Here is a 24,168-nt window from a genome sequence, read left to right on the forward strand (position 1 = left end):
GATGAAGTTTTGATGATGTCCAAATCAAGTCAAGAGAAATCAAGATTCAAGAAGATGTTATGAAGACTTGTATTGCAATAGAAAACTTTTGTAATAATTGTAGTTCGGTGTCTAGGACTTAGATTTTCAGTGGTTTTGATTCCATGTACTTTCATATTATATAATTGATGTCCATAGTCAAAATCGCATTGTTTTAATCGATTAAAACAAGTATTAATCGATTAAAACGAGTAAAAATTGAAAACTCAAACTTTTCTGATTTAATAGATTAAAATACATTTTAATCTATTAGCTAATTGATTAAAATACATTTTAATCGACTAAAAGTGACAATTGAAGTTTTCTAGTCGTTAAAATTAGCCGTTGTAATCATTTTAATCGATTAACACTAATATTAATCGATTAAAAGTGTTAAATGGCTGAAAACGAAGAACGGAAGAGTATTTGCTTGAGGATATAAATAGGCTCTCATTTTCCTTCAACATCAACTCTTCCCTTATGCTCTAGTACTCAGAAATCAGTGAGACTTGTGTGTTCTTGTTCGGCTTGTGAAACTCGTGTTTGTGGTGAAGTGTTGTTGCGGTGACTGAGGAAATAGTCGGTTCATCCTTGGTGTGTCTGAGGAGGTGTTCGGAAGAGGAAGTTCACCCTTCGTGAAGCATTCAGAGGAGGTGTTCATACTTTGTGAAGACTCAAAGGAGGTGTAGGTTCATCTCTTGTGGTATCAAGAGAGGTAGTTTCTAAACTTTTACAAATTGTTTCTTTGTGATTGTAATTTGTAATATTTGGTGATTAGTGAACTGTTTATCTTGTTTTGAGATAAGCGACTGGGCATAGGATTGGTAAGATCCGAATCAGGATAAAATCATTTGTGCAAATTTCTCTCAATCTTACTCTCTTTATTTGTCTTTATCATTTGCTTGGTAAGTTTAATTGAGTAGAAATTAAAAGGCACACGTTCGTATTAAAAACCCTCTTAGTTTGTTATTCCACGCTAACCATTTCGCTGCAGCCGCTCTGACAATTGGCATCAGAGCTCGATTTGATAGTTCTTCAAATGGCAGGATCATATCAAACTTTTGCAAACGGTACTTCTATCAATAGACCACCTCTATTCACAGGTGAAAATTATGCATTCTGGAAGGTTATAATGCAAATATTTATTGAGTATATTGATTGTGATATTTGGGAAGTTATTGCATTTGGTCCTTTTATTTCTAATGACAATATGTAGGAACCAAAACCACTATTTAGTGGACTATTGAAGAAAAGAAAAGGTTTCAAAACGATGTAAAAGCTCAGAATATTATTTCATCTGCTTTAACGGTTGACGAGTTTTACAGGATCTCTGTTTGTAAGACTGCTCAAGAAATGTGGGAAGTGCTGAGAGCAACCCACGAAGGTACAAATGACATAAAGAGAGTAACCCACGAAGGTACGAAATGTTCAGGATGAAGCAAGAGAAACAATTTCAGAAGTTTAGAAATGCTTCACCAACATTGTTAATCATCTCATTGGACTAGGTAAGTCTTTCGAAAATGATGAGCTTAATATTAAAATTTTGAAACCTTTTAGATAGGTCATGGCTACCAAAAGTGACTACAATTTATGAGTCACAAAATCTCAACACAATGACTATGGCGACATTATTTGGGAAATTGAGAGAGCATGAACTTGACCTCGGAAGACTAGATGAAGAAGAAGCAAAAACTAAGAATAAAGGACTCTAGCCTTAAAATCTGAGGTAGAAAGAAGCAAAAGCTAAATAGAAGATGAAGACTCAGATGAGGAAGAAAATTTGAGACTCATGATAAAAAGGCTCAACAGGTTCATGAAATCAAAAGACAAAGGAAGATTTTGTAGGAATAATCGGTACTGTTATAGAGTCGCGCAACGGAATAAAATACTTGTAAAGCGTGTTACGGTCACAAATCAAGTTTTGATGGTCCGTTTTAGAAAAACAATTTTCTTAGAGAAAATTTATCAAACAGTTGATATGCATAAAACAATAAAGAGAGTAGGGAGTAGAAAATTTGATACACTAGATTTTTATCCTAGTTCGATTCAAAAGAATCTACGTCCAGTTGTTAATCACTATAAAAAGTGATTAACGATTTCACTAAAATCAGTTTCAACAAATTACAATAGAGTAAATGAAACAGAAAAAGATAAAACCTTCCTTCGAACGAACGAACCGGAAGAACAACAACTTTGCAAACTTGAAGAGAACCGCTCCGACCTTTGACCCATAAAGCGCGAGCTTCTCCTTTTCACAAGACTAAGCAATGCAATGAACTAGCTTTTAGAACTTCCTCAGATCACACTGTATTCTCAAAAGCTCTGTGTTCAACTACGTTTTTCTTCTTACCTTTAATCTTCAAAAAAAAACACTATATAGCCAGCTGCTCTGAATATCTAAGGTTAAGTTTCAACTGCCACGAATAATCGATTATTGTAAGTGATAATCGATTATTCAAGTCCGTTACAGGGTTTTCAAAATGTGATAATCGATTATATGAAGTGATAATCGATTATTCCTGTGTGACTTTGTGATAATCGATAATTGCCATTCCATAATCGATTATTGCAGTTAAAAATGCAAGTTTACAAAGTTTACAAGAATTTCCTACTACATTTAATTTCTACAAATTGCTTTTAACTAATTCTAATATCTTCTTCAACTAAAACTTCTTGCAGCATCATCAAAACAAATTTCTTCAAGATTTATCAATACTCCTTATTGGTAACAGATTTAAATACGCAAAGAGAGAAAATCAAGGATCTTCCTCAAACTATAGATGTTATGGTTGCGGAGAAATGAGGCATTTAAAAGCTGACTGCCCAAATCAAAAGAAGAGTGAAGAAATAAAAGAAAAGAAGTTCTTCAAGAAAAAGAAAGCCTACATCGCATGGGACGATGACAACGAAACAATTTCTGACTTAAGCAATTCTGATGAAGAAGCAAACATTTGTTTAGTGGCGAACGATGACGCTGGAAGCCAAGTACGTACATCTAGCGATTCTGATAATTATAGTCAAATTAGTGAAGATGAATTGCACGAAACTTATGCTGCTTTAATAGTAGAATAAAAAAAAACAGATAAAGCTCATAAGAAACTGAAAAGGAATTTAAAAGAATTAAAATTGAATTTTGGAAATATTCTTGAAGAAAATAAAAAATTTAAATTTGAATTTTGAAAATATTTTTCAAGAAAATAAAAATTTAAAATTAGACTTTGAAAATATTCTTGAAGAGAATAAAAATTTGAAAAATAAAATTTTATTTTATGAAAAGGGTAAATTTACTAGTAGTGATGAATGTGTATCTTGTGAAAATTTTAAGAAACTACTAGAACAAACAACCTTAGGAGAATGTAGTAAAAATAATGAAAATAAGGTTGTTAAAAATAAGTATGCTCCTAAGATTAAAAATAAACATAATAATAGAACTCGTAGAACGTGGGTAGAAAAAAGGAACAACTTATAGGAACACAAAAATTGTATCATGTTTTTATTGTATGAAAAAGGGTCATACTTCAAATAAATGTAAAATTAAGCATTATGGTGTTCCAAGTGGTAGATATGTTTGGGTTGTAAAATGATTTCAATTTTTCAATCTAACCCAAAGGACCCATACAAAGTAGTTCGGTACCCAATGTTTTACATTTAATATTTTTTTTATAATGAAAATAAAATTTAAGAAAATTTTATTCTAAGGCCGATGAATCTATTTTTTTGATATTCTCTAACAAACAAAGCATAGAGAATTTTCAATCGAAAAACATTTGAAATATAATAATTTGTGCATGTTGTCTTTGATTAAATTGTAGACCTTGAGGCAAAACCTCTTGAGTCAGTTGAATCAGATGCAGGTAATGATGAAGACTTGTAGAACAAATGAAGCGAAGAATGATGACAATCCTCAAGATGAAGATCTAAACAAAATAGAGGATTATCATTACGAAATTGGAGGCATATCTAAAGGGGTAAACATTAGAAGTGATTTAGGAATTGTATAAATCTCTTAGGATTTCATTTTGATCCATTTTGTGCATTTTTAAGTGTTTTACGAAAAATAACGTTTTTAATCGATTATTCTTCAAAATAATCGATTAAAGCTAATTGATTAAACCTAGCTTTTAATCTATTAAATGCGTTCCAGTTTCGCATATTTGAAAAACTAGCCATATTTTTGTATGCTTTAAAATTCTTATCTTGTATGGTTTAATGTATGTTTTAACAATGTTTTTTAAGTTCTTTATCCTAAAATTATATGCTTTAATCTCCTATTGTGTATGTTTGAATGAATCTTTAAATTTGAAATATATTTAGCTCATATGCTTACATGCTTTTATTAAGGGTGAGTATTATCTTAGGGGGGAGAACAGTTAAACACAACTTTTTAATTATGATCAAAAAGGGGGAGAAAATGTTTGAAGTTTATTTGTGTTTATTTACTAATGCTCTTTTCTTCCATAACTTGTGTTTTTATCCAGATTATTACTAAAAGCTTTAAATCAAAGGAGTTTTTGATCATCATAAAAAAGGGGGAGAATGTTAGCAAAATGATGACAATGAAGTTTTGATGATGTCCAAATCAAGTCAAGAGAAATCAAGATTCAAGAAGATGTTATGAAGACTTGTATTGCAATAGAAAGCTTTTGTAATAATTGTAGTTCAGTGTCTAGGACTTAGATTTTCAGTGGTTTTGATTCCATGTACTTTCATATTATATAATTGATGTCCAGAGTCAAAATCTCACTATTTTAATCGATTAAAACAAGTATTAATCGATTAAAATGAGTAAAAGCTGAAAACTCAAACTTTTCCGATTTAATAGATTAATTTAAAATACATTTTAATCTATTAGCTAATCGATTGAAATACCTTTTCATCGATTAAAAGTGACCGTTGGAGTTTTCTAGCCGTTAAAACTAGCCGTTGTACTCATTTTAATCGATTAACACTAATATTAATAGATTAAAAGCGTTAAATGGCTAGAAACGAAGAACGAAAGAGTATTTGCTTGAGTCTATAAATATGCTCTCATTTTCCTTCAACATCAAGTCTTCCCTTGTGCTCCAGTACTCAGAAATCATTGAGACTTGTGTGTTCTTGTTCGGCTTGTGAAACTCGTGTCTGTGGTGAAGTGCTGGTATGGTGACTGAGGAAATAGCTGGTTCATCCTTGGTGTGTCTGAGGAGGTGTTCGGAAGAGGAAGTTCATCCTTCGTGAAGCATTCGGAGGAGGTGTTCATCCTTTGTGAAGACTCAAAGAAGGTGCAAGTTCATCTCTTGTGGTATCAAGAGAGGTGGTTTCTAAACTTTTACAAATTGTTTCTTTGTGATTGTAATTTGTAATTTTTTTGTGATTAGTGAACTGTTTATCTTGTTTTGAGATAAGCGACTAGACGTAGGATTGGTAAGATCTGAACTAGGATAAAATCATTTGTGCAAATTTCTCTCAACCTTACTCTCTTTATTTGTCTTTATCATTTGCTTGATAAGTTTAATTGAGTAGAAATTAAAAGGCACACGTTCGTATTAAAAACCCTCTTGGTTTGTTATTAAAATCGATCGTCGCCAGCGGCACCGATCTTCGAGAGCGGCACCTCAACCACGCTCAAGAACACAACCAGCGTCGTCCAGCAACCATAGTGAATCACAGCACCTCCATTGACGCACCACCGCGAGCAATCTCGGACCCCCGAGAATTCTTTTGTTCTTCCATCAACAACCCAAATCGCGACAATAGAGAGAACCCGAGAAAGTTCATCTTCTCCTCCATTCTCCACCATGAAAACTCCAATCTCCTTCATATACGAAACCCAGATCGCGCCTCCACCTTGCGAGTTTCGTCCATTCCAAAACCACCAAATTCATCACGAGTTTAGTACTTCTCCTTCGAAACCTACAAGGAAACACAACCAGCCCCAAAACCCCAATCGAAAAGTGCCCCAAATTGCATACCTTAATCACGTAGGGTTGGCGGGGTCGTAAGAAAGAGGGGTTTAGGGGGGTGGAGGTGGTGATAGGGTGGGGGAGGCGGAGCGGGGCAGAAGGGGAAGTGAGAGAGGGAGCAAGTGGAGCAGATATTCGGTGGAGGAGTGAGACGCCATTGCCAATTATCCATTGCTAACTGCAACACTATTTTTGGAAGAAGAAGAAGATTTGATCTGAGGAGTGGGACGCATTTCTAACTGTCACATTAATTATAATTAAAAGTAATTAAAAGAAAAACATTAATCCAAATTAATTATAATTAAAGGAAATACTAAACACGTCACGGCACATACAATTTAAAAATGTCATGTCTTCTGTCAGATCATCAATCCTTAACGTCGTTTGTTTCTATTTGACGGAAGAGACGATTTTGATGCAAAATTTAATAAGTGAAGGCCAAGTTGACACATTTTTAAAATCAGAGACCAAATTGACACAATCGAACAAAACTGGAGACAAAAGAGCCTATTAAACCTTTATAATATAAACTAATGATATAGTATTAAGAATCCATTCTTATATAAAAGTCGTTTTTATACCATGACTCTGAACTCATCGTACTCAATGAAATTCTTAAATAACTATGAATTACTATATGTTAAAAAAATCTTTCAGAAACTAAGGTGGATCATTGATGCTAGTCAACATATTATAATTTTCATATGAATTTCATGACATTATACTTAATTGATTTTCTATGTAGTTAATGAAACAAAGGAGTATATTATTTTTGTACCAAACATCTTTTATAGTCTTTTTATTTAGGAAAAAAGAAAGTTAGAAATGAAATGTATTTAGATTAAGGATGCAAGCATCTACGGTGTCACTCATGAATCCACCGACTCATCTATAATTCATTATTTGGACTAAAAAGTTTATTTTACATTATTAATTAACTTCTCATATGTTAATTGTACATCTCCACATATGCATAAAATATTCTAAAATCTTATGGTCTGAATTACTTGAGGATGTGATATGGTCAGATACACATAGGCAAGAATAAAAGATATATGAAAGTTATAACCTCCTTTGTTTAACATCATAACCAATTGTTTGTTCGGTTTGAATGTCTTCAAAAGCAAAAAAATTAGGTTAAAAAATAACAATATAATTAAGGCTTTATTGATTTGAGAAACAAACAAAATGTTATATTCTACGTATGGAATAACAAAAACAAAATTCAAAATCAAATTATTAGTAAAAGTCAAGGATATTTTCCAATAATAGAGGTTGTGTTACTATTAGTAGTAGAAAATCAAAACTAATAGAAATCAATTTTTTTGACGAGGTTTTATGAATGAAATTTGTTTAGAATAAAAAGACATACTCTTAGTAGTACCTTCTGAATCAATTTATCCATTTGTTTTAGTAATGAATATAAAAAATTCACCACCATTACTTTAGTTGCATAAATGCAGTGGACTTTTTAATCAAATTACTAAATTGGTGTGCAAATGGAATTAAGATTAACAGAAAGATTTGGGGATTTTTTTAGTTTGGAAAATGAAGAGGCGTGGGAGAAAGGGAGGAAATTAGAAGGATATTAAATTATTTTTAAGATACTGACATTTTCGTTACAAACTGTCAGGAAATAATTGAAAGAAACAAATGTATTTTATCTTAACAGATATTTTCAATAAAATTGTCGAAAACTATTTGGAATTATTAAAACTGTATAATTATATTTATTCTTGGAGGTTTTTGAACTCGTCGGTAAAAAATGTCCAATAAAATTTATTATTTTTGTAGTGAATCATTGTTATTTGTTTTTCTTCTTTTCCATGTTTAATTCTTTTATTAGATATATCAAGCATATTATTATTAAATAATATGTAATTGACAAATAATAAATTTTCTATTTGAATTTCTTATTACCTTAATTTAATAAAAACTACAAAAAAAAAATATTGAGTATTATTCATGAAAATAAAAATTAATGGGTAAAATTAGAAAATCAGATTTAAAATAATAATAATTAAGTCACTGTCTTTTTCAAATACAACAAAACAATTTTCATAACCATAATCTTCAAAAACAACAAAATAAATAAATAAATATCATAAATTAATAAAAAAATATTATTCAAATAGGAAACAATGGTTTTCAATAATTAAAAAAAAAAGATTTGTTCAGTAGATTTCCAAAATCATTGAAACTTTTAAGGATTTTTCAAAACCTATTCAATGACTCAAAAGTTTGTTTTCAATAATTTGAAAAAATAAAATTGTTCACCAAATTTCGGAAACTATTGAAACCATCAATAGTTTTTCAAACTGATTGAATGAACGATTTTTCAAAAACCGAATTCTAATCTACGTTTATAAAAAATCATTAAAATATAAATAAAAAATCAGGTTTTTGAAAACCAACCTAAGAAAAAAAGTGTGCTATGCAGCACAGTACGTATCCTCCTGATTTTAAATACAACGGCATGTTGTTCTCCATTCCATGTCCATGGGGGCTTCGTGTTTTCAACCTTGTCTTCAAAACCATTCACAAACTCAACCTAAGACCCTTTTCACAGCCATTTGCATCCACTGCACTCGCTCACTCCACCCCACCCTCTTTCTCCGACACCACCCCTTCCACGCCCCTTTCACACCCAACCACCCTCCAAGTCCTTCAAACCCTCCAATGTCTCCACCACCACCCCTCTCTCGCCCTCTCCTTCCTCAACCACCTCCACCGCACCGGCTTCCCGCACACCCTCTCAACCTACGCCGCCATCACCAAAATGTTCGCTTTCTGGAACCTTCCCAGAAAACTAGACTCCCTCTTTCTCCACCTCATTACCCTCTCAAAACACCACCGTCTTCCCTTTCACCTCCTTCAACTCTTCGAAATACTCTTCCAGGACTTAGACCACCATAACCATTACTTGCTCAGAGCTTTTGGTGGCTTTGTCAAAACCTGTGTCAGCCTCAACATGTTTGATGAGGCTATTGATTTCTTGTTCCAAACTCGGCGCCGCGGAATTGTCCCTGATGTTCTCACTTGCAACTTCCTCTTCAACAGGTTGGTGGAACAGGGCGAGGTCGATAAAGCACTGGCCATTTTTGAGCAACTCAAGAGGTTTGGTTTCAGACCCAATTGTTATTCCTATGCAATTTTCATCAAGGCGTTGTGTAAAAAGGGTGACTTGAGTCAACCTCTCCGTGTTTTTGAGGAAATGGAGAGAGTCGGGATCACCCCACATTCGTATTGCTATGCTGCTTACATTGAAGGGTGTTGTAATAACCATAGGTCTGCTCTTGGGTATAAGGTGCTGCAGAGATTTAGAAAGAGTAACCTCCCTTTGGAGGTTTATGCATACACTGCGGTTATTCGCGGGTTTTGTAATGAGATGAAGTTGGATGAGGCTCAGAGTGTGTTTGATGACATGGAGAGGCAAGGGTTGGTTCCTGATGTGTTTGCTTATTCCGCCTTGATTCAAGGGTATTGTAAGGGTAATAATCCGAGCAAGGCTTTGGTTTTGCATGATAAGATGATTTCGAGGGGTGTGAAGACAAATTGTTTTATTGTTAGTTACATTCTGAATTGTTTGGAAAAGACGGGCAAGACTTTGGAGGTGGTGGTGGATCAGTTTAAGAAACTAAAGGAGTCCGGGATGTTTCTTGATGGAGTTGTCTACAACATTGTTTTTGATGCTTTGTTTAAGTTGGGGAAGGTGGAGGATGCGATATCTCTATCGGAAGACATGAAGAGAAGGGGTGTGGCTTTAGATCTTAAGCACTACACAACGTTTATCAAGGGATACTGCCTTCAGGGTGATCTCGTTAGTGGGTTTAGGGTGTTTAAGGAAATGATTGATGAAGGTTTCAAACCTGATATTATAACATATAATGTACTTGTGACTGGGTTGGTTAGAAACGGTCATGCTTATGAGGCATTAAAGTTTTTGCAGAGTGAAGGCGTGAAGCCAAACTCTACTACACATAAGTTAATCATTGAAAATTTGTGTTCAGTGGGAAAGGTTTTGGAAGCCGAGGCGTATTTTAACAGTCTACAAGATAAGAGTTTTGGAATCTATTCTGCTATGTTTAATGGCTATTGTGAAGCGGACTTTGTAAAGAAACCCTATAAAATTTTCTTTGAGCTGTCAAACCAAGGAGATATGCCTAACAATGCCTCCTGTTCTAAGCTAATGGCTAAACTCTTTATGAAAGGTGACACTAAGAAAGCTCTTATGTTGCTGGAGAGAATGTTGTTGTCAAATGCTAAACCTAACATAATAATGTATTCACAGGTTATAGCTTTACTGTGCGAGACTGGGGATATGAATAAGGCTTGCTTTTTATTTGATTTTTTTTTAAATGAAGGACTCACCCCTGATGTTATAATTTACACAATTATGATACATAGTTATTGTAGGATGAACTATTTGGAAGAGGCCCATGACCTCTTGCAGGATATGAAGAGGAGAGGAATCAAACCTGATCTCATTACCTACACAGTTTTACTTGATGGAAACTTTAAAGCAAATTTAAAAAGTCCTGTCTCTCATCATGGAGAAGGAAATAAGACATCATTGAAAGTTTTTTCCATCATCAGAGATATAGATCAAATGGAAATAAATCCGGATGTTGTTTTTTACACTGTGTTGATTGCTAGATTCATGAACACAAAGGACTTTATAAAAGCATTAAGCGTATTTGGTGAAATGGTTGACAGGGGACTAGAACCAGATAATATAACATGCGCTGCTCTGGGCTTACATAGTACATCTCACAGGAAAAAAGCCATTAACATGCTTTATAAAATGGGAATGACAGCAGCAGCGTGTCATCTCAGCTCTAAAACGTGGTAGAAGGGTGCATTTTCATTAGAAGTTTGTCAGTTAGACGGTTTGCACTTATTTATTCTGATTTCTACAGTTTATCCAGTCAAAACCTAAAGGTAAAGCAAAATCACATATGCTATTGGCTTATTTGCTAAGACGTATGACTGAAACATGGTCTTTTAATTACTCAGCTGACGGATTGTGTTTCTTTCTACAGGTTGAAAAGAGAAGGACTGTGCTGAAATTAGCTATTGGTTACCAGGTCATTGCATATATGTTTGGATATAGTATAAGGAGTGTAGTTAAGCAGTGTTTAAGAGAGTTTTTCTTGTTTCTACTTGTTTAGCTTAATATAACATGCATATTGTGTTTTAAATGGATTAAATTTGAGTTTGTTGCAATTTATATTTGAATTGAGGTCTTTCTTCTATATCTAATGAGGTATTTGTTCTTCATTGTATAGAAACATAACTGTACTCTGTTATGAAAATCATCCCTATCCTTAATGAAATATAGATTTGTTGAATCTGATTTTATTGCTCATGATCAAAGTTTGTTTTTCAGTAAAAGTAACAAATTGCAGTTTAGTGAATATGCTGAAGAAAGTAAACCTTGACAAACCAACAATCCAATGATGGTCCACACTTCTTAAATCTCCCACTACATCTCTTTTTGCATTAATTAAAGCATTACCATTAGCGTTTAGTTTAATAAAGTCAGGATATGCAAGTTTATCTTAACAGATATTTTTAATAAAATCGTCGAAAACTATTTGAGATTATTAAAACTGTTAATAATTATATTTATTCTAGGGGGTTTTTGAACCCGACGGTAAAAAATCTCCAATAAAATTTATTATTTTTGTAGTGAATCATTGTTATTTGTTTTTCTTCTTTTTCATGTTTAATTCTTTTATTAGATATATCAAGCATATTATTATGGTGAAATAATAATATGTACTTGACAAATAATAAATTTTCTATTTGAATTTGTTATTACCTTAATTTAATAAAAACTACAAAAGAAAAAGAATATTGAGTATTATTCATGAAATAAAAATAATGGAAGTAAAATTCAATATAATTGAAATAAAATTATTAAAAAATTGAGTTTCACTCCAGTATGTTCTAATGATGAAGTTTACAATGGAACACTCAAAGTGTTGTTTGGATAATTTTTATTTTCTCAAACTTTGAAAATATGAGTTGTATAAAATTACATAATATTATTTTTCACAATATACATATATGGTTTTGCAGTTAGAAATGCAGAAAAGAAGAGTCAGAAGCCGTGTTCTTCTTCTGCGAGTTTGGGATACTGTTTCTGGAAAACCAAACAAATAATAGAATGGAGTTAAGGAGGAAGGTGATGGAAGGTGTTCTTAAGAACAGCAAGAATCCAAAATTGGCGTGGCAATTGGTGAAGCGCGTTATGTCTTCCCCTTCCTCTGCCTCTTCCTTCGCCGATCACACTCAGCACCTTGTCACCATCACAACACGCATCCTTGCAGGGGCCAACATGCACCTTCAACTCCACGACCTCCACAAACTCCTCCTAGCCTCTCAGCCGCACCACATTGCGCAGCCTTCCATCCTTTCCATGGTCCGAATCCTCGCCCAATGGGGTCACATCCACGAGGCCCTCACACACTTCAAATCCCTTAGAGCTCAATTCCCCTCATCCCCTCCCTCCATCTCCTTCTACAACCTCCTCCTCCGCTCCTCCATCCAACACAGCCACCCCAACCTCGTCACGTGGCTGTACACTGACATGATCGCCGCACGTGTCACCCCTCAGACCTACACCTTCAACCTCCTCATCCAGTCTCTCTGCGACTCTCGCGCCTTCGACCACGCCATCCAACTGTTCGACAAAATGTCCCAAAAAGGATGCCACCCGAACGAGTTCACTCTTGGGATTCTGGTCCGTGGCTTGTGCCGCGCTGGTCGCGTCAAACAAGCCTTGGAGCTTGTTAACCATAGTTATAGCAATAGCAATGGCAATGACAATAACAGTTCGTGTCGTATTGCTAACAGGGTCGTGTACAATACTCTTGTTTCTGCATTTTGTAAAGAGGAGCTAAATGATGAAGCTGAGAAACTTGTTGAGAGGATGAGCGAGGTAGGGTTGTTGCCTGATGTTGTTACTTTTAATTCGAGGATTTCTGCGCTTTGTAGAGTTGGAAAGGTTCTTGAGGCATCGAGGATTTTCAGAGATATGCAGATGGATGTGGAATTGGGGCTTCCTAGACCCAATGTTGTAACTTATAATTTGATGCTTAAGGGGTTCTGTAAGCATGGGATGATCGAGGGTGCAAGGGGTTTGGTTGACACCATGAAGAAAGCTGGGAATTTTGTCTCTCTGGAAAGTTATAACATATGGTTGTTGGGTTTGCTCAGGAATGGGGAGCTATTGGAGGCTCGGTTAGTACTTGATGAAATGGCGGCAAAAGGCATTGAACCGAATGCTTACACATATAACATTATGGTGGATGGGTTATGCAGAAACCATATGCTGTCAGATGCAAGAGGGCTGATGGATGTGATGATGAGCAATGGGGTTTACCCGGATACAGTTACTTATAGTACACTCCTGCATGGATACTGCAGTAAAGGGAAGGTTTTTGAAGCTAAACGTGTTCTTCATGAAATGATAAAGAATGGCTGTCAGCCGAATACTTATACCTGCAACACGTTGCTGCATAGCCTGTGGAAAAAGGGCAGAACGCAAGAGGCAGAGGAAATGCTGCAAAAGATGAATGAAAAATCCTATCAACCGGATACTGTAACCTGCAATATTGTGGTCAATGGTCTCTCTAGAAATGGAGAACTGGAAAAGGCAATGGAAATTGTAAGTGAGATGTGGACTAATGGACCAACATCCCTTGATAAAGGAAACACATTTGCCACTCTAATTAATTCAATCACTAATGTATCAAACTGCTTGCCTGATGGAATCACATACACAACTTTAATTAATGGACTTTGCAAAGCTGGGAGGCTAGAGGAAGCCAAAAAAAAGTTTATTGAAATGTTGGCAAAAAACTTGCACCCTGATTCTGTAACTTATGATACATTCATATGGAGTTTCTGTAAACAAGGGAAGATATCATCGGCTTTTCGTGTCTTGAAGGATATGGAGAGAAATGGTTGTAGCAAGACTCTTCAAACTTATAATGCCTTGATCCTGGGTTTAGGAAGTAAAAATCAAATATTTGAAATATATGGATTGATGGATGAGATGAAAGAAAAAGGAATAAGTCCAGATATTTTCACTTATAATAATATAATCAGTTGCCTTTGCGAAGGAGGAAAAGCAAATGATGCCATTTCGCTTTTACATGAAATGTTGGATAAGGGCATATCTCCTAATATATCTTCATTCAAAATATTGATTAAAGCCCTCTGCAAGTGTAGTGATTTTAAAGTAGCTTGTGAACTATTTGAGGTAGCTTTGAGTATATGCGGCCACAAAGAAGCCCTGTACAGTTTGTTGTTCAATGAATTACTAGCTGGAGGACAACTCTCTGATGCAAAGAAGCTATTTGAAGCTTCGTTAGATAGATATCTCACATTGAAGAATTTCATGTATAAAGATTTGATTGAAAGACTTTGCCAGGATGAAAGGTTAGCAGATGCTAGTAGCCTTCTTCATAAATTGATTGATAAGGGATATGGATTCGATCATGCATCATTCATGCCAGTGATTGATGGCTTAAGTAAAAGAGGAAACAAACAGAAAGCGGATGAACTAGCAAAGAGGATGATGGAATTGGCATTAGAAGATAGACCTGTCGATAGGACTTATCAAAACAAAAACAGAGTCATTCCTGGAAAACTACATAACGATGGAGGAAGCGACTGGAAGGATATAGTTAACAGGTATGACCATATGGGTGATGAAGATAATCAAGTATTTCAGTTTTTTGGATTCTGTTCATATTTGGAAAACAAGATTCTTAATTTGATAGTGGGAGTGAAAATTGTTTTTGGATGTGTTGGACAACATAACATGATGGATTTTGTGGGTTCTCATTTCTAAACCTTATAGTTAGACGGTTTCCTAGACGAACTGACAAACATGAAGACGTTTTTGTATTTTTTTTCATCTTAAAGAGTTGCTTTATCACGTGACATTTAAAATTATCACCTCTTAGTCATCTCAAATATCGTAGTTCTATCAAATTAAATGCAAACCAGGACCCTATTATTTTATGAAACTTTGATTGTCACAGGTTCTATAATGTCTATTTTGAGTGCTATCCTTAATTTACTAATGCTGCATATTCTTCCATCTTCACTAATGATCTGTTCTATTATATGACAGGGATGGTGGCACTGGAATTGCACTGAAAACTCTTAAGCGTGTGCAGAAAGGCTGGGGTCAAGGAAGTATATCTAGTTTGCAGTCTCAGCCAAATGATTTTCTTGATTACTATGATGGCAGTGGTTAATTATTTGTTTTTGTTGGGGAACTTTCAACCCTTCCCTAAGTTTGATTCTCGAAGGTGGAACAAGAGGAGCAGCAGATCATAGAACGTAAAGGTTTGAGGTTGGAAATATTGAAGACCTCTCTGTAAGCAAAGGTTTTCAATCAAATATGTATTCCTTTCAATGCCAAGTATACACACCACAGAAAGTAATTCAAAACTCATTTTACGAGTTGTACAAACATTGGTGTATACTTTTTCCCTTTGTATATATGTGGAATATATATTGATTTAATGGAAAGTGAACAGAAAGGCCGTCAGATAATTGGTCTGAAGGAGTAGTTGAACATCTCTTTAGCAAGCCTCTAAGGCTTTCTTCTTTTCGCATCTTGATGCTTGGGAATCTCCTGACCTTTAAAATGACAGCATGTTGGATTACATTTGAGGATTGGGATAATTCCTTGTTCCTGGATGCCAAGGGAAGGCAGATGTTTACCTATGATGCTGAATGTTCAGAATCTGAAAGAATTTTCTAGGCAAAAATGGTCAGGGTTTGATGTGGCTAAAATGCTTTTCTGCTGGTGAATGAATATCCAGGTAAAAAATATTAGAATAACTACAATACTACCACTTAGGCCTATTTACAGGAAAAGGGTCATAATTAATATTAAAAATGTAATTGAAAACCATAATATGTGAATATTAGTATTCAAGGATGGATATTCTGAGATGTATAAGGTTCACCAATGAACCATTCATTAGGTTTTTATCTCATTTCGTTCATTTCAATTCCTTCTTCTTTAATTTGTTTGTTTTTGTTTCTAATTTACCAATTGGATCATCTCTTATCTGGATGGTGATGTCCATTCAAGTTTTCTACTCGACAATGCATCACGTTGAAATATTGTCATGCACTGGTATAGGTTGAAATATGATCATGCCTATCTTAGTTGGATTCCCATACAAAAGATTTTAAACTAGAGTTCATAAATGGTAACACATCAAATCAAGTAATTTTGAATTGCAATTTTCTTTGATCATGTGGTTATCTACTTAAACTTTTTATTTTTATTTTCTCATATTCTGATCATCTGTCAACTGTAGTTAAGGATATTCTCAAGTCTCTTATCTTCAAACAGATTGTGCACGTGCCTCAACTTACGCATATGAACACCTCAATGGCTATCAAGGAAGTAATTGTGTTCCTTAATGTAGGAAATGGAGATACAATATAGGGACAAACAGTGATGGATCAACAACATGTATATATCCTTTGGGACTCAAAAAAGTGGCTTGATTCCCCATCAAAAACAGAAGTCCTATAGGTTGATGATTCTAATATGGAGAGATCATAGCAGGACCATCATGTATACAAGTTTTATATTGTTTTCTTTTGTCGAACCTGTTGCATTTGCATTTGCATTTTATTTTATTTTTCATATAATTTTTATATTTTTGACAGCTTATTACATTCTTTGAGGAGCATCTTCATGATTAGTTAACACGAGGGGATTGTAAAACAATTTTTTCCTCATTTTAAATCTGTCTGTCGAAGTTGCTAGTGATTTGTTTAGTACATGTCTTCTCCAAATGGTTTTTTGAAAAAAATTAAAAGAATCACTTTTGAAAAGTCTCGCACGGTGTTATAAAACTAGTGAAATATTCTGAACTCCGTCACGTTAGCTTTGAATCGTTTTAATGACAATAATATCAACACAGAAAACACAGATGGCTAGAAGTCGCATAATGTTAATTCTATTTCCTTAGATTGTGTTGTAATCTTAATGTGGCAACTCATAGCAACTTTACTTTTTGTTGCAGCTGTTTGAAAATATCGGGAATGAAATAAAAAAGAAAATTAAACTTCACGGAAATCCCTGAGGATCCCAACCACTATTTTGAACTATAAATTTACTTGTTAATCCATAACGTTAGCAAACAGAAGAGAAAGGATAACATCCAATGGCATATGATGTTTGTGTTGGTAAATATATTTCTAATTTAAAATATGATTGTCATAAATCAGCTTTTATATATATAACCACCCATCATCCTAGTTTTGGGATAACTATTGAACCAACATTGGATGTTGTTATCGATCTACTTTATTTATTGTTTGTAGTGCCGCACGTTGTGCTCATTTGGGAATGTCATGTCACTATAAATAGTTCCTTGAGGTGGAAAATAGAGGGCAGAAAATATATAGTCGTCTATTCATGTCCTATTGTTTATAATCGCGTTATAACATTGGCAGACAGAAGAAATTGAATTCAGGGTAAAATTCACTTTCGCATGGTGCTAAAACATCTAGTTGGTGCCATAGACAACAACATTATTCCTAAAAATGCTAAAAAGGAAAAGAAAACAACAACTAAGCATTCTACCCTAACAAAAATGAAAAAAAAAAAAAACCTAATCAATTTCCATCTAAACATTAGTAGGAACAAGTCGGAACCATTGGTTCAGGGGATCGTCCAAACATGAAGGATCATCATCTCCTATGCAGATGCATTTTTTGGTGACTATCTTGGTAGAATTGGAATCCTTTTCCAGGCACAAAAGTTCTCCATCCTTGGCAAAACTGGCCAAGTGAAGACCACTCATTGAAACAGCTTTCCAAGAACTTTGTGCAGACAAACAATCTTCCGAGAGAGATGGAGGAAGCCCTTCACCAACTGCCTTCAAACACATAGCAGAGTTCATCAATCTAATTGGAGACCCATCTCCTTCGAAACTCCACAGGCTGTTACTCTTACAATCACCCATTACAACCTCCTTATCACTCACATGTGCACAGTAACCAGTTGATGGATGGAACAGTATATGAGACTTTGAGGCCTTTGAATTTGGATCTGCATAACAAGTTATTCACGTACATTTTAGACATACAAACTAAAACATAGTCACAAACAAACATTTTTTTGTACAAACATAAGATCTGTTGAGTGAAATTTGGATATATACCTTGAATCATCCTTTGCAGAAGCTGAATCTTTTGAGTGAAATTAGGGTCTCTATAATCTTTCCAGTCTGAGTCCATCACCCCATATGTTTCTCCGGGTCCAACATTTCCCTGTCTAAAGTAATAGCTTCCTTGGAAAGCCCACAAGCTCCATTCCAAGTCGACGGAGGTAAAGTATGACACAATGCATGGCCAATATCTGTCGTCAGCGAAATTCCCACCTTCCATGTTGTATCCAAATTCACTCACAAACAAAGGTGCTGGATTCTTACCACTCAGAAGAAAACCCGACTGTTGGATGAACAATTGAATGGTGGCGTTGCACACCCAATTGGTCGGTTGCACGTGCCACCTCCCCGTGTCTCCTGAGAAGGAATACACATGCGACTCATACACAATTTTGTTAGCGATGTTCAAATCAAGAGGCCTTGTTTTCAAGTAGCTAAGGTCGTTATCAAAGCTTAACCCTGAAACGATGATCAGTAAATCCGGGTTAATTTCGTGAATCGTCTTCACTCCTTCGCTCACGTACCTGTACCAAACATTCCAGTTTTGACGTGAACCCCTTAGCTCGTTTCGCAAGTCCATGGCGAACACCTACATTATACATAGCACCAACAACATTATCCCCCAAAAATATCATATATCAAAAAAGAGACAACAAAAGTTGGTTTTTCCCAGAATGCAGATTACTCACATTGGGTTTTCCCTTGAAGTGGCGTGCTACAAAGGCCAAACCTTGAATCCATTCAGTAGTGTTAAAGTGCCTGTCTCCGAAGAATCCATTTTGATCGTTATTGGCACAACACCAGTCTGGCAAACTGAGATGGTTATCAATGAGCACCATGACTCCATGTTCCCCTAGAGCATCAACGACAGCCTCGTAGGCCTGAAGATGGGTCATGTTCAGCACGGAAGGGTTGTGTTTCTCAATGGCTGTCACGATCTCTGGAATGTCGTAAGAGTCGAAAATGTCACGGACAGTGTTGTTGGCATAGCGAGTGAACATGTAGGTGGCATAAGACAAACGAACACAGTTGAATCCTGCTTTGGCAACATTAGCTGCAATGAGATTCATGGGTAATTTGTCAAGACCCTCAGCAAGCATGGGCTGGGCATGAGCCACCCAGTGTGAACAGTGAAGTTTTACTCGTTCTCCAGTTGCATCGTCTATTATCCATCTCTTCTGAACCGATAGAGGCATAGAGTTGCAGCATGATGTGAATATGGCTAAGAACCACACTATGACGACACAGGGTTTCATCATTTCTAATGCATGTATCTAAATTTTCCATCTCTTTATACTCTTACTCTTCAATTATATTTATTTTTAATATTCTAAATACTGAATCAATGATCTAACCAACTTTTTAAATTCTAACCGAATAGATAAAGGTTATAATTCTTTTTATTTCTTTTTTATTTTTATATATAAACTGACCACCTAACAAACTTTTTATGGTTTTTATTTTAGATAATGGACAAACTTGAGATGCAAATATTATTCTTTTATAATATTAAGTTATTTAATTAATTTTATTTTTTTAAATGATATTTTAAACTTAACCATTTTTTAAATTTGATTTTTTTTTTCTAAAATTTAACTTTTTTTTAAACTAAAGTAACCCATTTAAACACTAACCTTTTTGTAGTTAAAACTTTTGGTAGTTAAATGATCCATTTAGAAAACTAATTATAATTTTCTATTTATAATAATGATTACTTTAGATGTTAATAATTTTTAATTTATAAATTGGTATCTAAATTACTTCTAAATTAATATTTTATCAATTCCACTCTTAAATTTTGAGTTAAATTGATTACTAATTATAATTTTCTATTTATAATAATAACTATTTTAGATATTAATAATTTTTAATTTATAAATTGATATCTAATTTAATATTGATGTTTGACTAGCCAAGAAAACAAACCACCTTGCATTTTTTCTTTTATTTTTTTTATGAATTTGGTATTAATATTTTCTATTTACATTACAATGAAATTTTTGAAAAAAGAATTGCTTTTTTATTATTGTACTTTAAAAAAAATGTGTGAGACGATATATCTAAAGTAGAGGGTGGTTGATAGAATAATTCTTGACCATAATTGTCATAATAAGTACGGTATCCAACATGAAACTTATGGTTGTTGTTAAACATCTATTATCTCGTTGAAAACTCATTAGATCTTCATATATTTCTCAAGATATTTTCTTACGAAATTTTAATATAGCATCTATAATAGCCTTCGATTTAAGTGGACAACTCGACAAATATACATCTATAAGAATTAGCTTATTTACGCCTCGAGTCGTACTATAAGATTTGGTACTAAATATCCCTCCGTAATTGTTCAAGCTCCTATAGCAATAACATATTTAGCTTCAGGCATTTAATCATATAATCGAACTAAAGAAGGCACCATTATAAGAGTTATAGTGCTCGCTGTTAAAATTAGGTCCACCTGCCTAGGACTCGATCGTGGTACCAGTCCATAACTTTTTCCTTTTAACGATTTCTTTTTTCTTTTTATCGTTTTCAAATATTGGGGCACATCAATTTCAACTTGTTATGAAATAACATTGATAGCCTCTACTCGTGTTCTAGCTCATCTAAGAGCTAGATTTGCCTTAATTATTTGTCTTTTGCCTTTAGCCTTATTCAAATTTGTTTATGTTATTTCAAGAGGTTGTTGTGCTTCTTGTGGATCAATGTCATTATTCTTTTCCACATCATTTACTAAAACAATTATCTCATTATTATTTATTCTAGCAAACCCCATCATGTTGTTAATTTTTAAGACATATTCTCAAAATACCTATATCGACAACGAAGGCAATAGGTGTATCATTAGGTAATATTCCAATTTTATCCGCTATTAGTAGATAAAATGATTTCCTTTACTTTTGAATCCCAAACAATTGAATTGGGGTCAATACACAAAGATTTAAAGTCATTTCTTCAAATTGCTCTTCGTTTCTAAATTCGCAGTAGCTTCATCCATATTACCTACCAAATAAAATGCTTGTTCAGGAAGACCATCTAATTTTTCCGAAAGAATCAAATTAAACTCTCTAATTGTTTATACTAGACCAACATATCTTTCAACTAAATCTGTAAAAACTTTTGCTACGAAAAAAGGTTATTTCTTTGTTTTAAAATTAGTTGTTATTTAAATTTTTTTTAAAGTGTATCAATCCATAGATAATGAATTATCTAACCTGTTTCAATTGAATAAATAAAGTTGACACATTTTGTCTTTAAATTTGAATGCATCAACAAATTAATATTAAGAAAAAACTATTTTAACACCATTTACACTACTCATCTGCATCTTTATTTTCACTCTTACATTAAAAAAATGATATCAAAATATATTTGGTATTAACATTTCTATGGAGATAGAAAATGGTATTGAAGTTAATGATTTGCATTGATTATGTATTGTTTAAATATAAGTAGTAATATACAATCAAGATCCTATAATTATGGTAATACAAACAAATATTTTTCTAAATAGGGTCCGGATGATTAATTACAGTAATTACTGTAATATTACACCATAAAAGAAAATTAATATTGTGAATCGTCAAAATCAAGAGTCATAAATGATAAGATATTTGACAGAATATTTGATTTTGTCTAACTCTCCCTCTCAAATTGATTGTGACATGGTCATACCAAGTTTGTCTCTTAACAAGTTGAATGTGGTATGAGTGAGAGGTTTGGTCAAACAGTTTGCAATTTAATTAGTAGTAGAAACATAGGCAACAATTACTTCATTTTGTAGGACTTGATCACGTATGTAATGCACATCTATCTCAATGTGTTTAGATCGTGTGTGCATGACTGGGTTAGAAGCAATTGACTTGGCACTTAGGTTATCACACCACAAAATTGGTTTTTTTGAGCATTTATAGTTTTAGTTTTGTCAACAAAGATCTAATCCAAGCTATTTCAACAATTTGACGACCACTACTTTGTATTTTGATTATGTGTTTGATCGTGACACTACCTTTTATTTTCTTAAAGACCAAGAAACAATAATTTCTCCAAGAAACATACACTATCCTGCCATCGATTTTCTGTCATCAGTACTAGTTTTTCAATTTGCATTAGAATACCCCATTATGTTAAGATCATTTGAAGGTTTTATGTGCAAACATAGGTTCATTGTGCCTTGAACATATCTTATTATTCGCTAGTGATCCATGACAGGTGTGCTCATGTATTAATTTATTTTGTTGACAATAAGAGCAATGTTTGGCCTTGTGTTGGTCAAATATTGAAATACACCTATGGCTTGTCTGTACAAAGTAGTATTGGTCATTGGTTCCCCTTTTGTAATGAATTGTCTACCCGGCACCATTGGTGTTGGACTTTTTCAGAATATCTTTTAGGTTTAATCATTCACTAAGTCCCTATTTTCGCATGGAATCTCAATTTCGTCCCTTTCTTTCTGAAAATCTCAATTGGGTCCCAATTTTATGAAAATTGCAACAAATCGATCCTTTCCGTTAATTTGGCTGGACGGCGTTAAAAAAATTGATGAGTGAATGCTGAGATGACGAACGAGCGCTCGTCCAGCAGCGAACGAGCGCTCGTCCAGCAGCGAACGAGCGCTCGTCCAGCAGCGAACGAGCGCTCGTCCAGCAGCGAACGAACGCTCGTCCAGCAGCGAACGAGCGCTCGACCACCGAACGAACGGTCGTCCAGTGTGGAACGAACGGTTGTCCAGCAGTAAGAGGTCGACGAGCGTCCGTTCTCTGGTGGACAACCGTTCGTTCCACACTGGACGACCGTTCGTTCGGTGGTCGAGCGCTCGTTCGCTGCTGGACGAGCGCTCGTTCGCTGCTGGACGAGCGCTCGTTCGCTGCTGGACGAGCGCTCGTTCGTCATCTCAGCATTCACTCATCAATTTTTTTAACGCCGTTTGACACTATTTAACGGAAAGGATCGATTTGTTGCAATTTTCATAAAATTGGGACCCAATTGAGATTTTCAGAAAGAAAGGGACGAAATTGAGATTCCATGCGAAAATAGGGACTTAGTGAATGATTAAACCTATCTTTTATGTACTTAGTTTGCCTTAGGTACATTCCATTGTCATTCCTTTGTACTTCAATGCCAAGAAAGTTGTGTATACATCCTAAGTTTTTTAGTGAGAAAACAACATTGAATTGATTGATGAATGTTTCTAAATAATGGCAGTTGCTTCTTGTTACAATAATGTCATCAAGGTAAATGAGAAGGAACATGATATGATTTGTACCTCTAAGAATGAATAAAGAATAATAACTTTTGGTGTTTTGAAATTTCTTGATACTTTGTCATCTTCAAGAACCTATGTCAATCCTATGTATGGTTGCTTAGGCTTGTAAATTCCATCTTTGCTTTTGGTCACCACCTAATGACTATTGGTGTTAGGTTGATTGCTTTCAGTTTCAGTTTGACTGTTGTTCTCTATTGACTCTACAGATGTCGAACCTTCTTCTTGACTTTCTCTTAATGTACCAGTAAAAGATTCACCAAAGATCTCCTTCAATCATGCCATTGTTGGTAGGACTATCACTTGTGATTTCTTCTTGATGACTTGTATTATTGTCTGGTTCAAGAGTATTATTGACAGTGGTACCTGTAGAGTAATTTGGAAGCAAAATTGACATAGGTTTAATTAATTCTTTCAAAGAATTTCTTGTATCAATGAAACCTTCATGAAAGGAGAAGTGATTCTCATTGAAAATCACATGTCTTAAGATGAAAATTCTCCCATGAGAGTTAATGCAGTTTTATCCTTTGTGTGAGTTATTGTAACCAAGAAACACACACCTAGTTGTATGAAAGTGGAGTTTATTTTGATTGTATGGTTTAAGACAAGGATAACAGGTACAACCAAAAGGTTTCAAGTTTCCATAGTCAGGTTCTTTCTTGTACATCAAGGAATATGGACTTTTGTTTGGATTTATTGATGATGGTAGTCTATTGAAGAT

The 24,168-nt window shown here is 34.5% G+C and overlaps 3 protein-coding genes across 3 annotated transcripts; 2 read left to right on the plus strand and 1 right to left on the minus strand.

Annotated features, from left to right (window-relative positions):
* Positions 1–8,436: 8,436 nt before the first annotated feature.
* Positions 8,437–10,905, plus strand: LOC124821480 (uncharacterized). The gene has a single exon (XM_047293368.2). The coding sequence runs from the start codon at positions 8,437–8,439 to the stop codon at positions 10,810–10,812; it is 2,376 nt and encodes a 791-aa protein (XP_047149324.2). The 3' UTR covers positions 10,813–10,905.
* A 1,121-nt stretch (positions 10,906–12,026) lies between these two features.
* Positions 12,027–15,561, plus strand: LOC124821525 (Pentatricopeptide repeat (PPR) superfamily protein). The gene is made up of 2 exons (XM_047293420.2): positions 12,027–14,666; positions 15,112–15,561. Exons 1-2 carry the CDS (start codon positions 12,133–12,135, stop codon positions 15,236–15,238), a joined length of 2,661 nt encoding a protein of 886 aa, XP_047149376.2. The 5' UTR covers positions 12,027–12,132; the 3' UTR covers positions 15,239–15,561.
* A 1,539-nt stretch (positions 15,562–17,100) lies between these two features.
* LOC124821469 (glycosyl hydrolase 5 family protein-like) lies at positions 17,101–19,443 on the minus strand. The gene is made up of 3 exons (XM_047293357.2): positions 18,874–19,443; positions 18,179–18,773; positions 17,101–18,066 (listed from the first exon to the last, which is right to left on the minus strand). The coding sequence occupies exons 1-3, from the start codon at positions 19,441–19,443 to the stop codon at positions 17,642–17,644; spliced, it is 1,590 nt and encodes a 529-aa protein (XP_047149313.2). The 3' UTR covers positions 17,101–17,641.
* Positions 19,444–24,168: the final 4,725 nt, after the last annotated feature.

This window comes from Vigna umbellata, chromosome 1, assembly GCF_029865625.1.
Source record: "Vigna umbellata cultivar VRB3 chromosome 1, Vumbellata_1.0, whole genome shotgun sequence".
In the NCBI taxonomy this organism is placed as follows: domain Eukaryota; kingdom Viridiplantae; phylum Streptophyta; class Magnoliopsida; order Fabales; family Fabaceae; genus Vigna; species Vigna umbellata.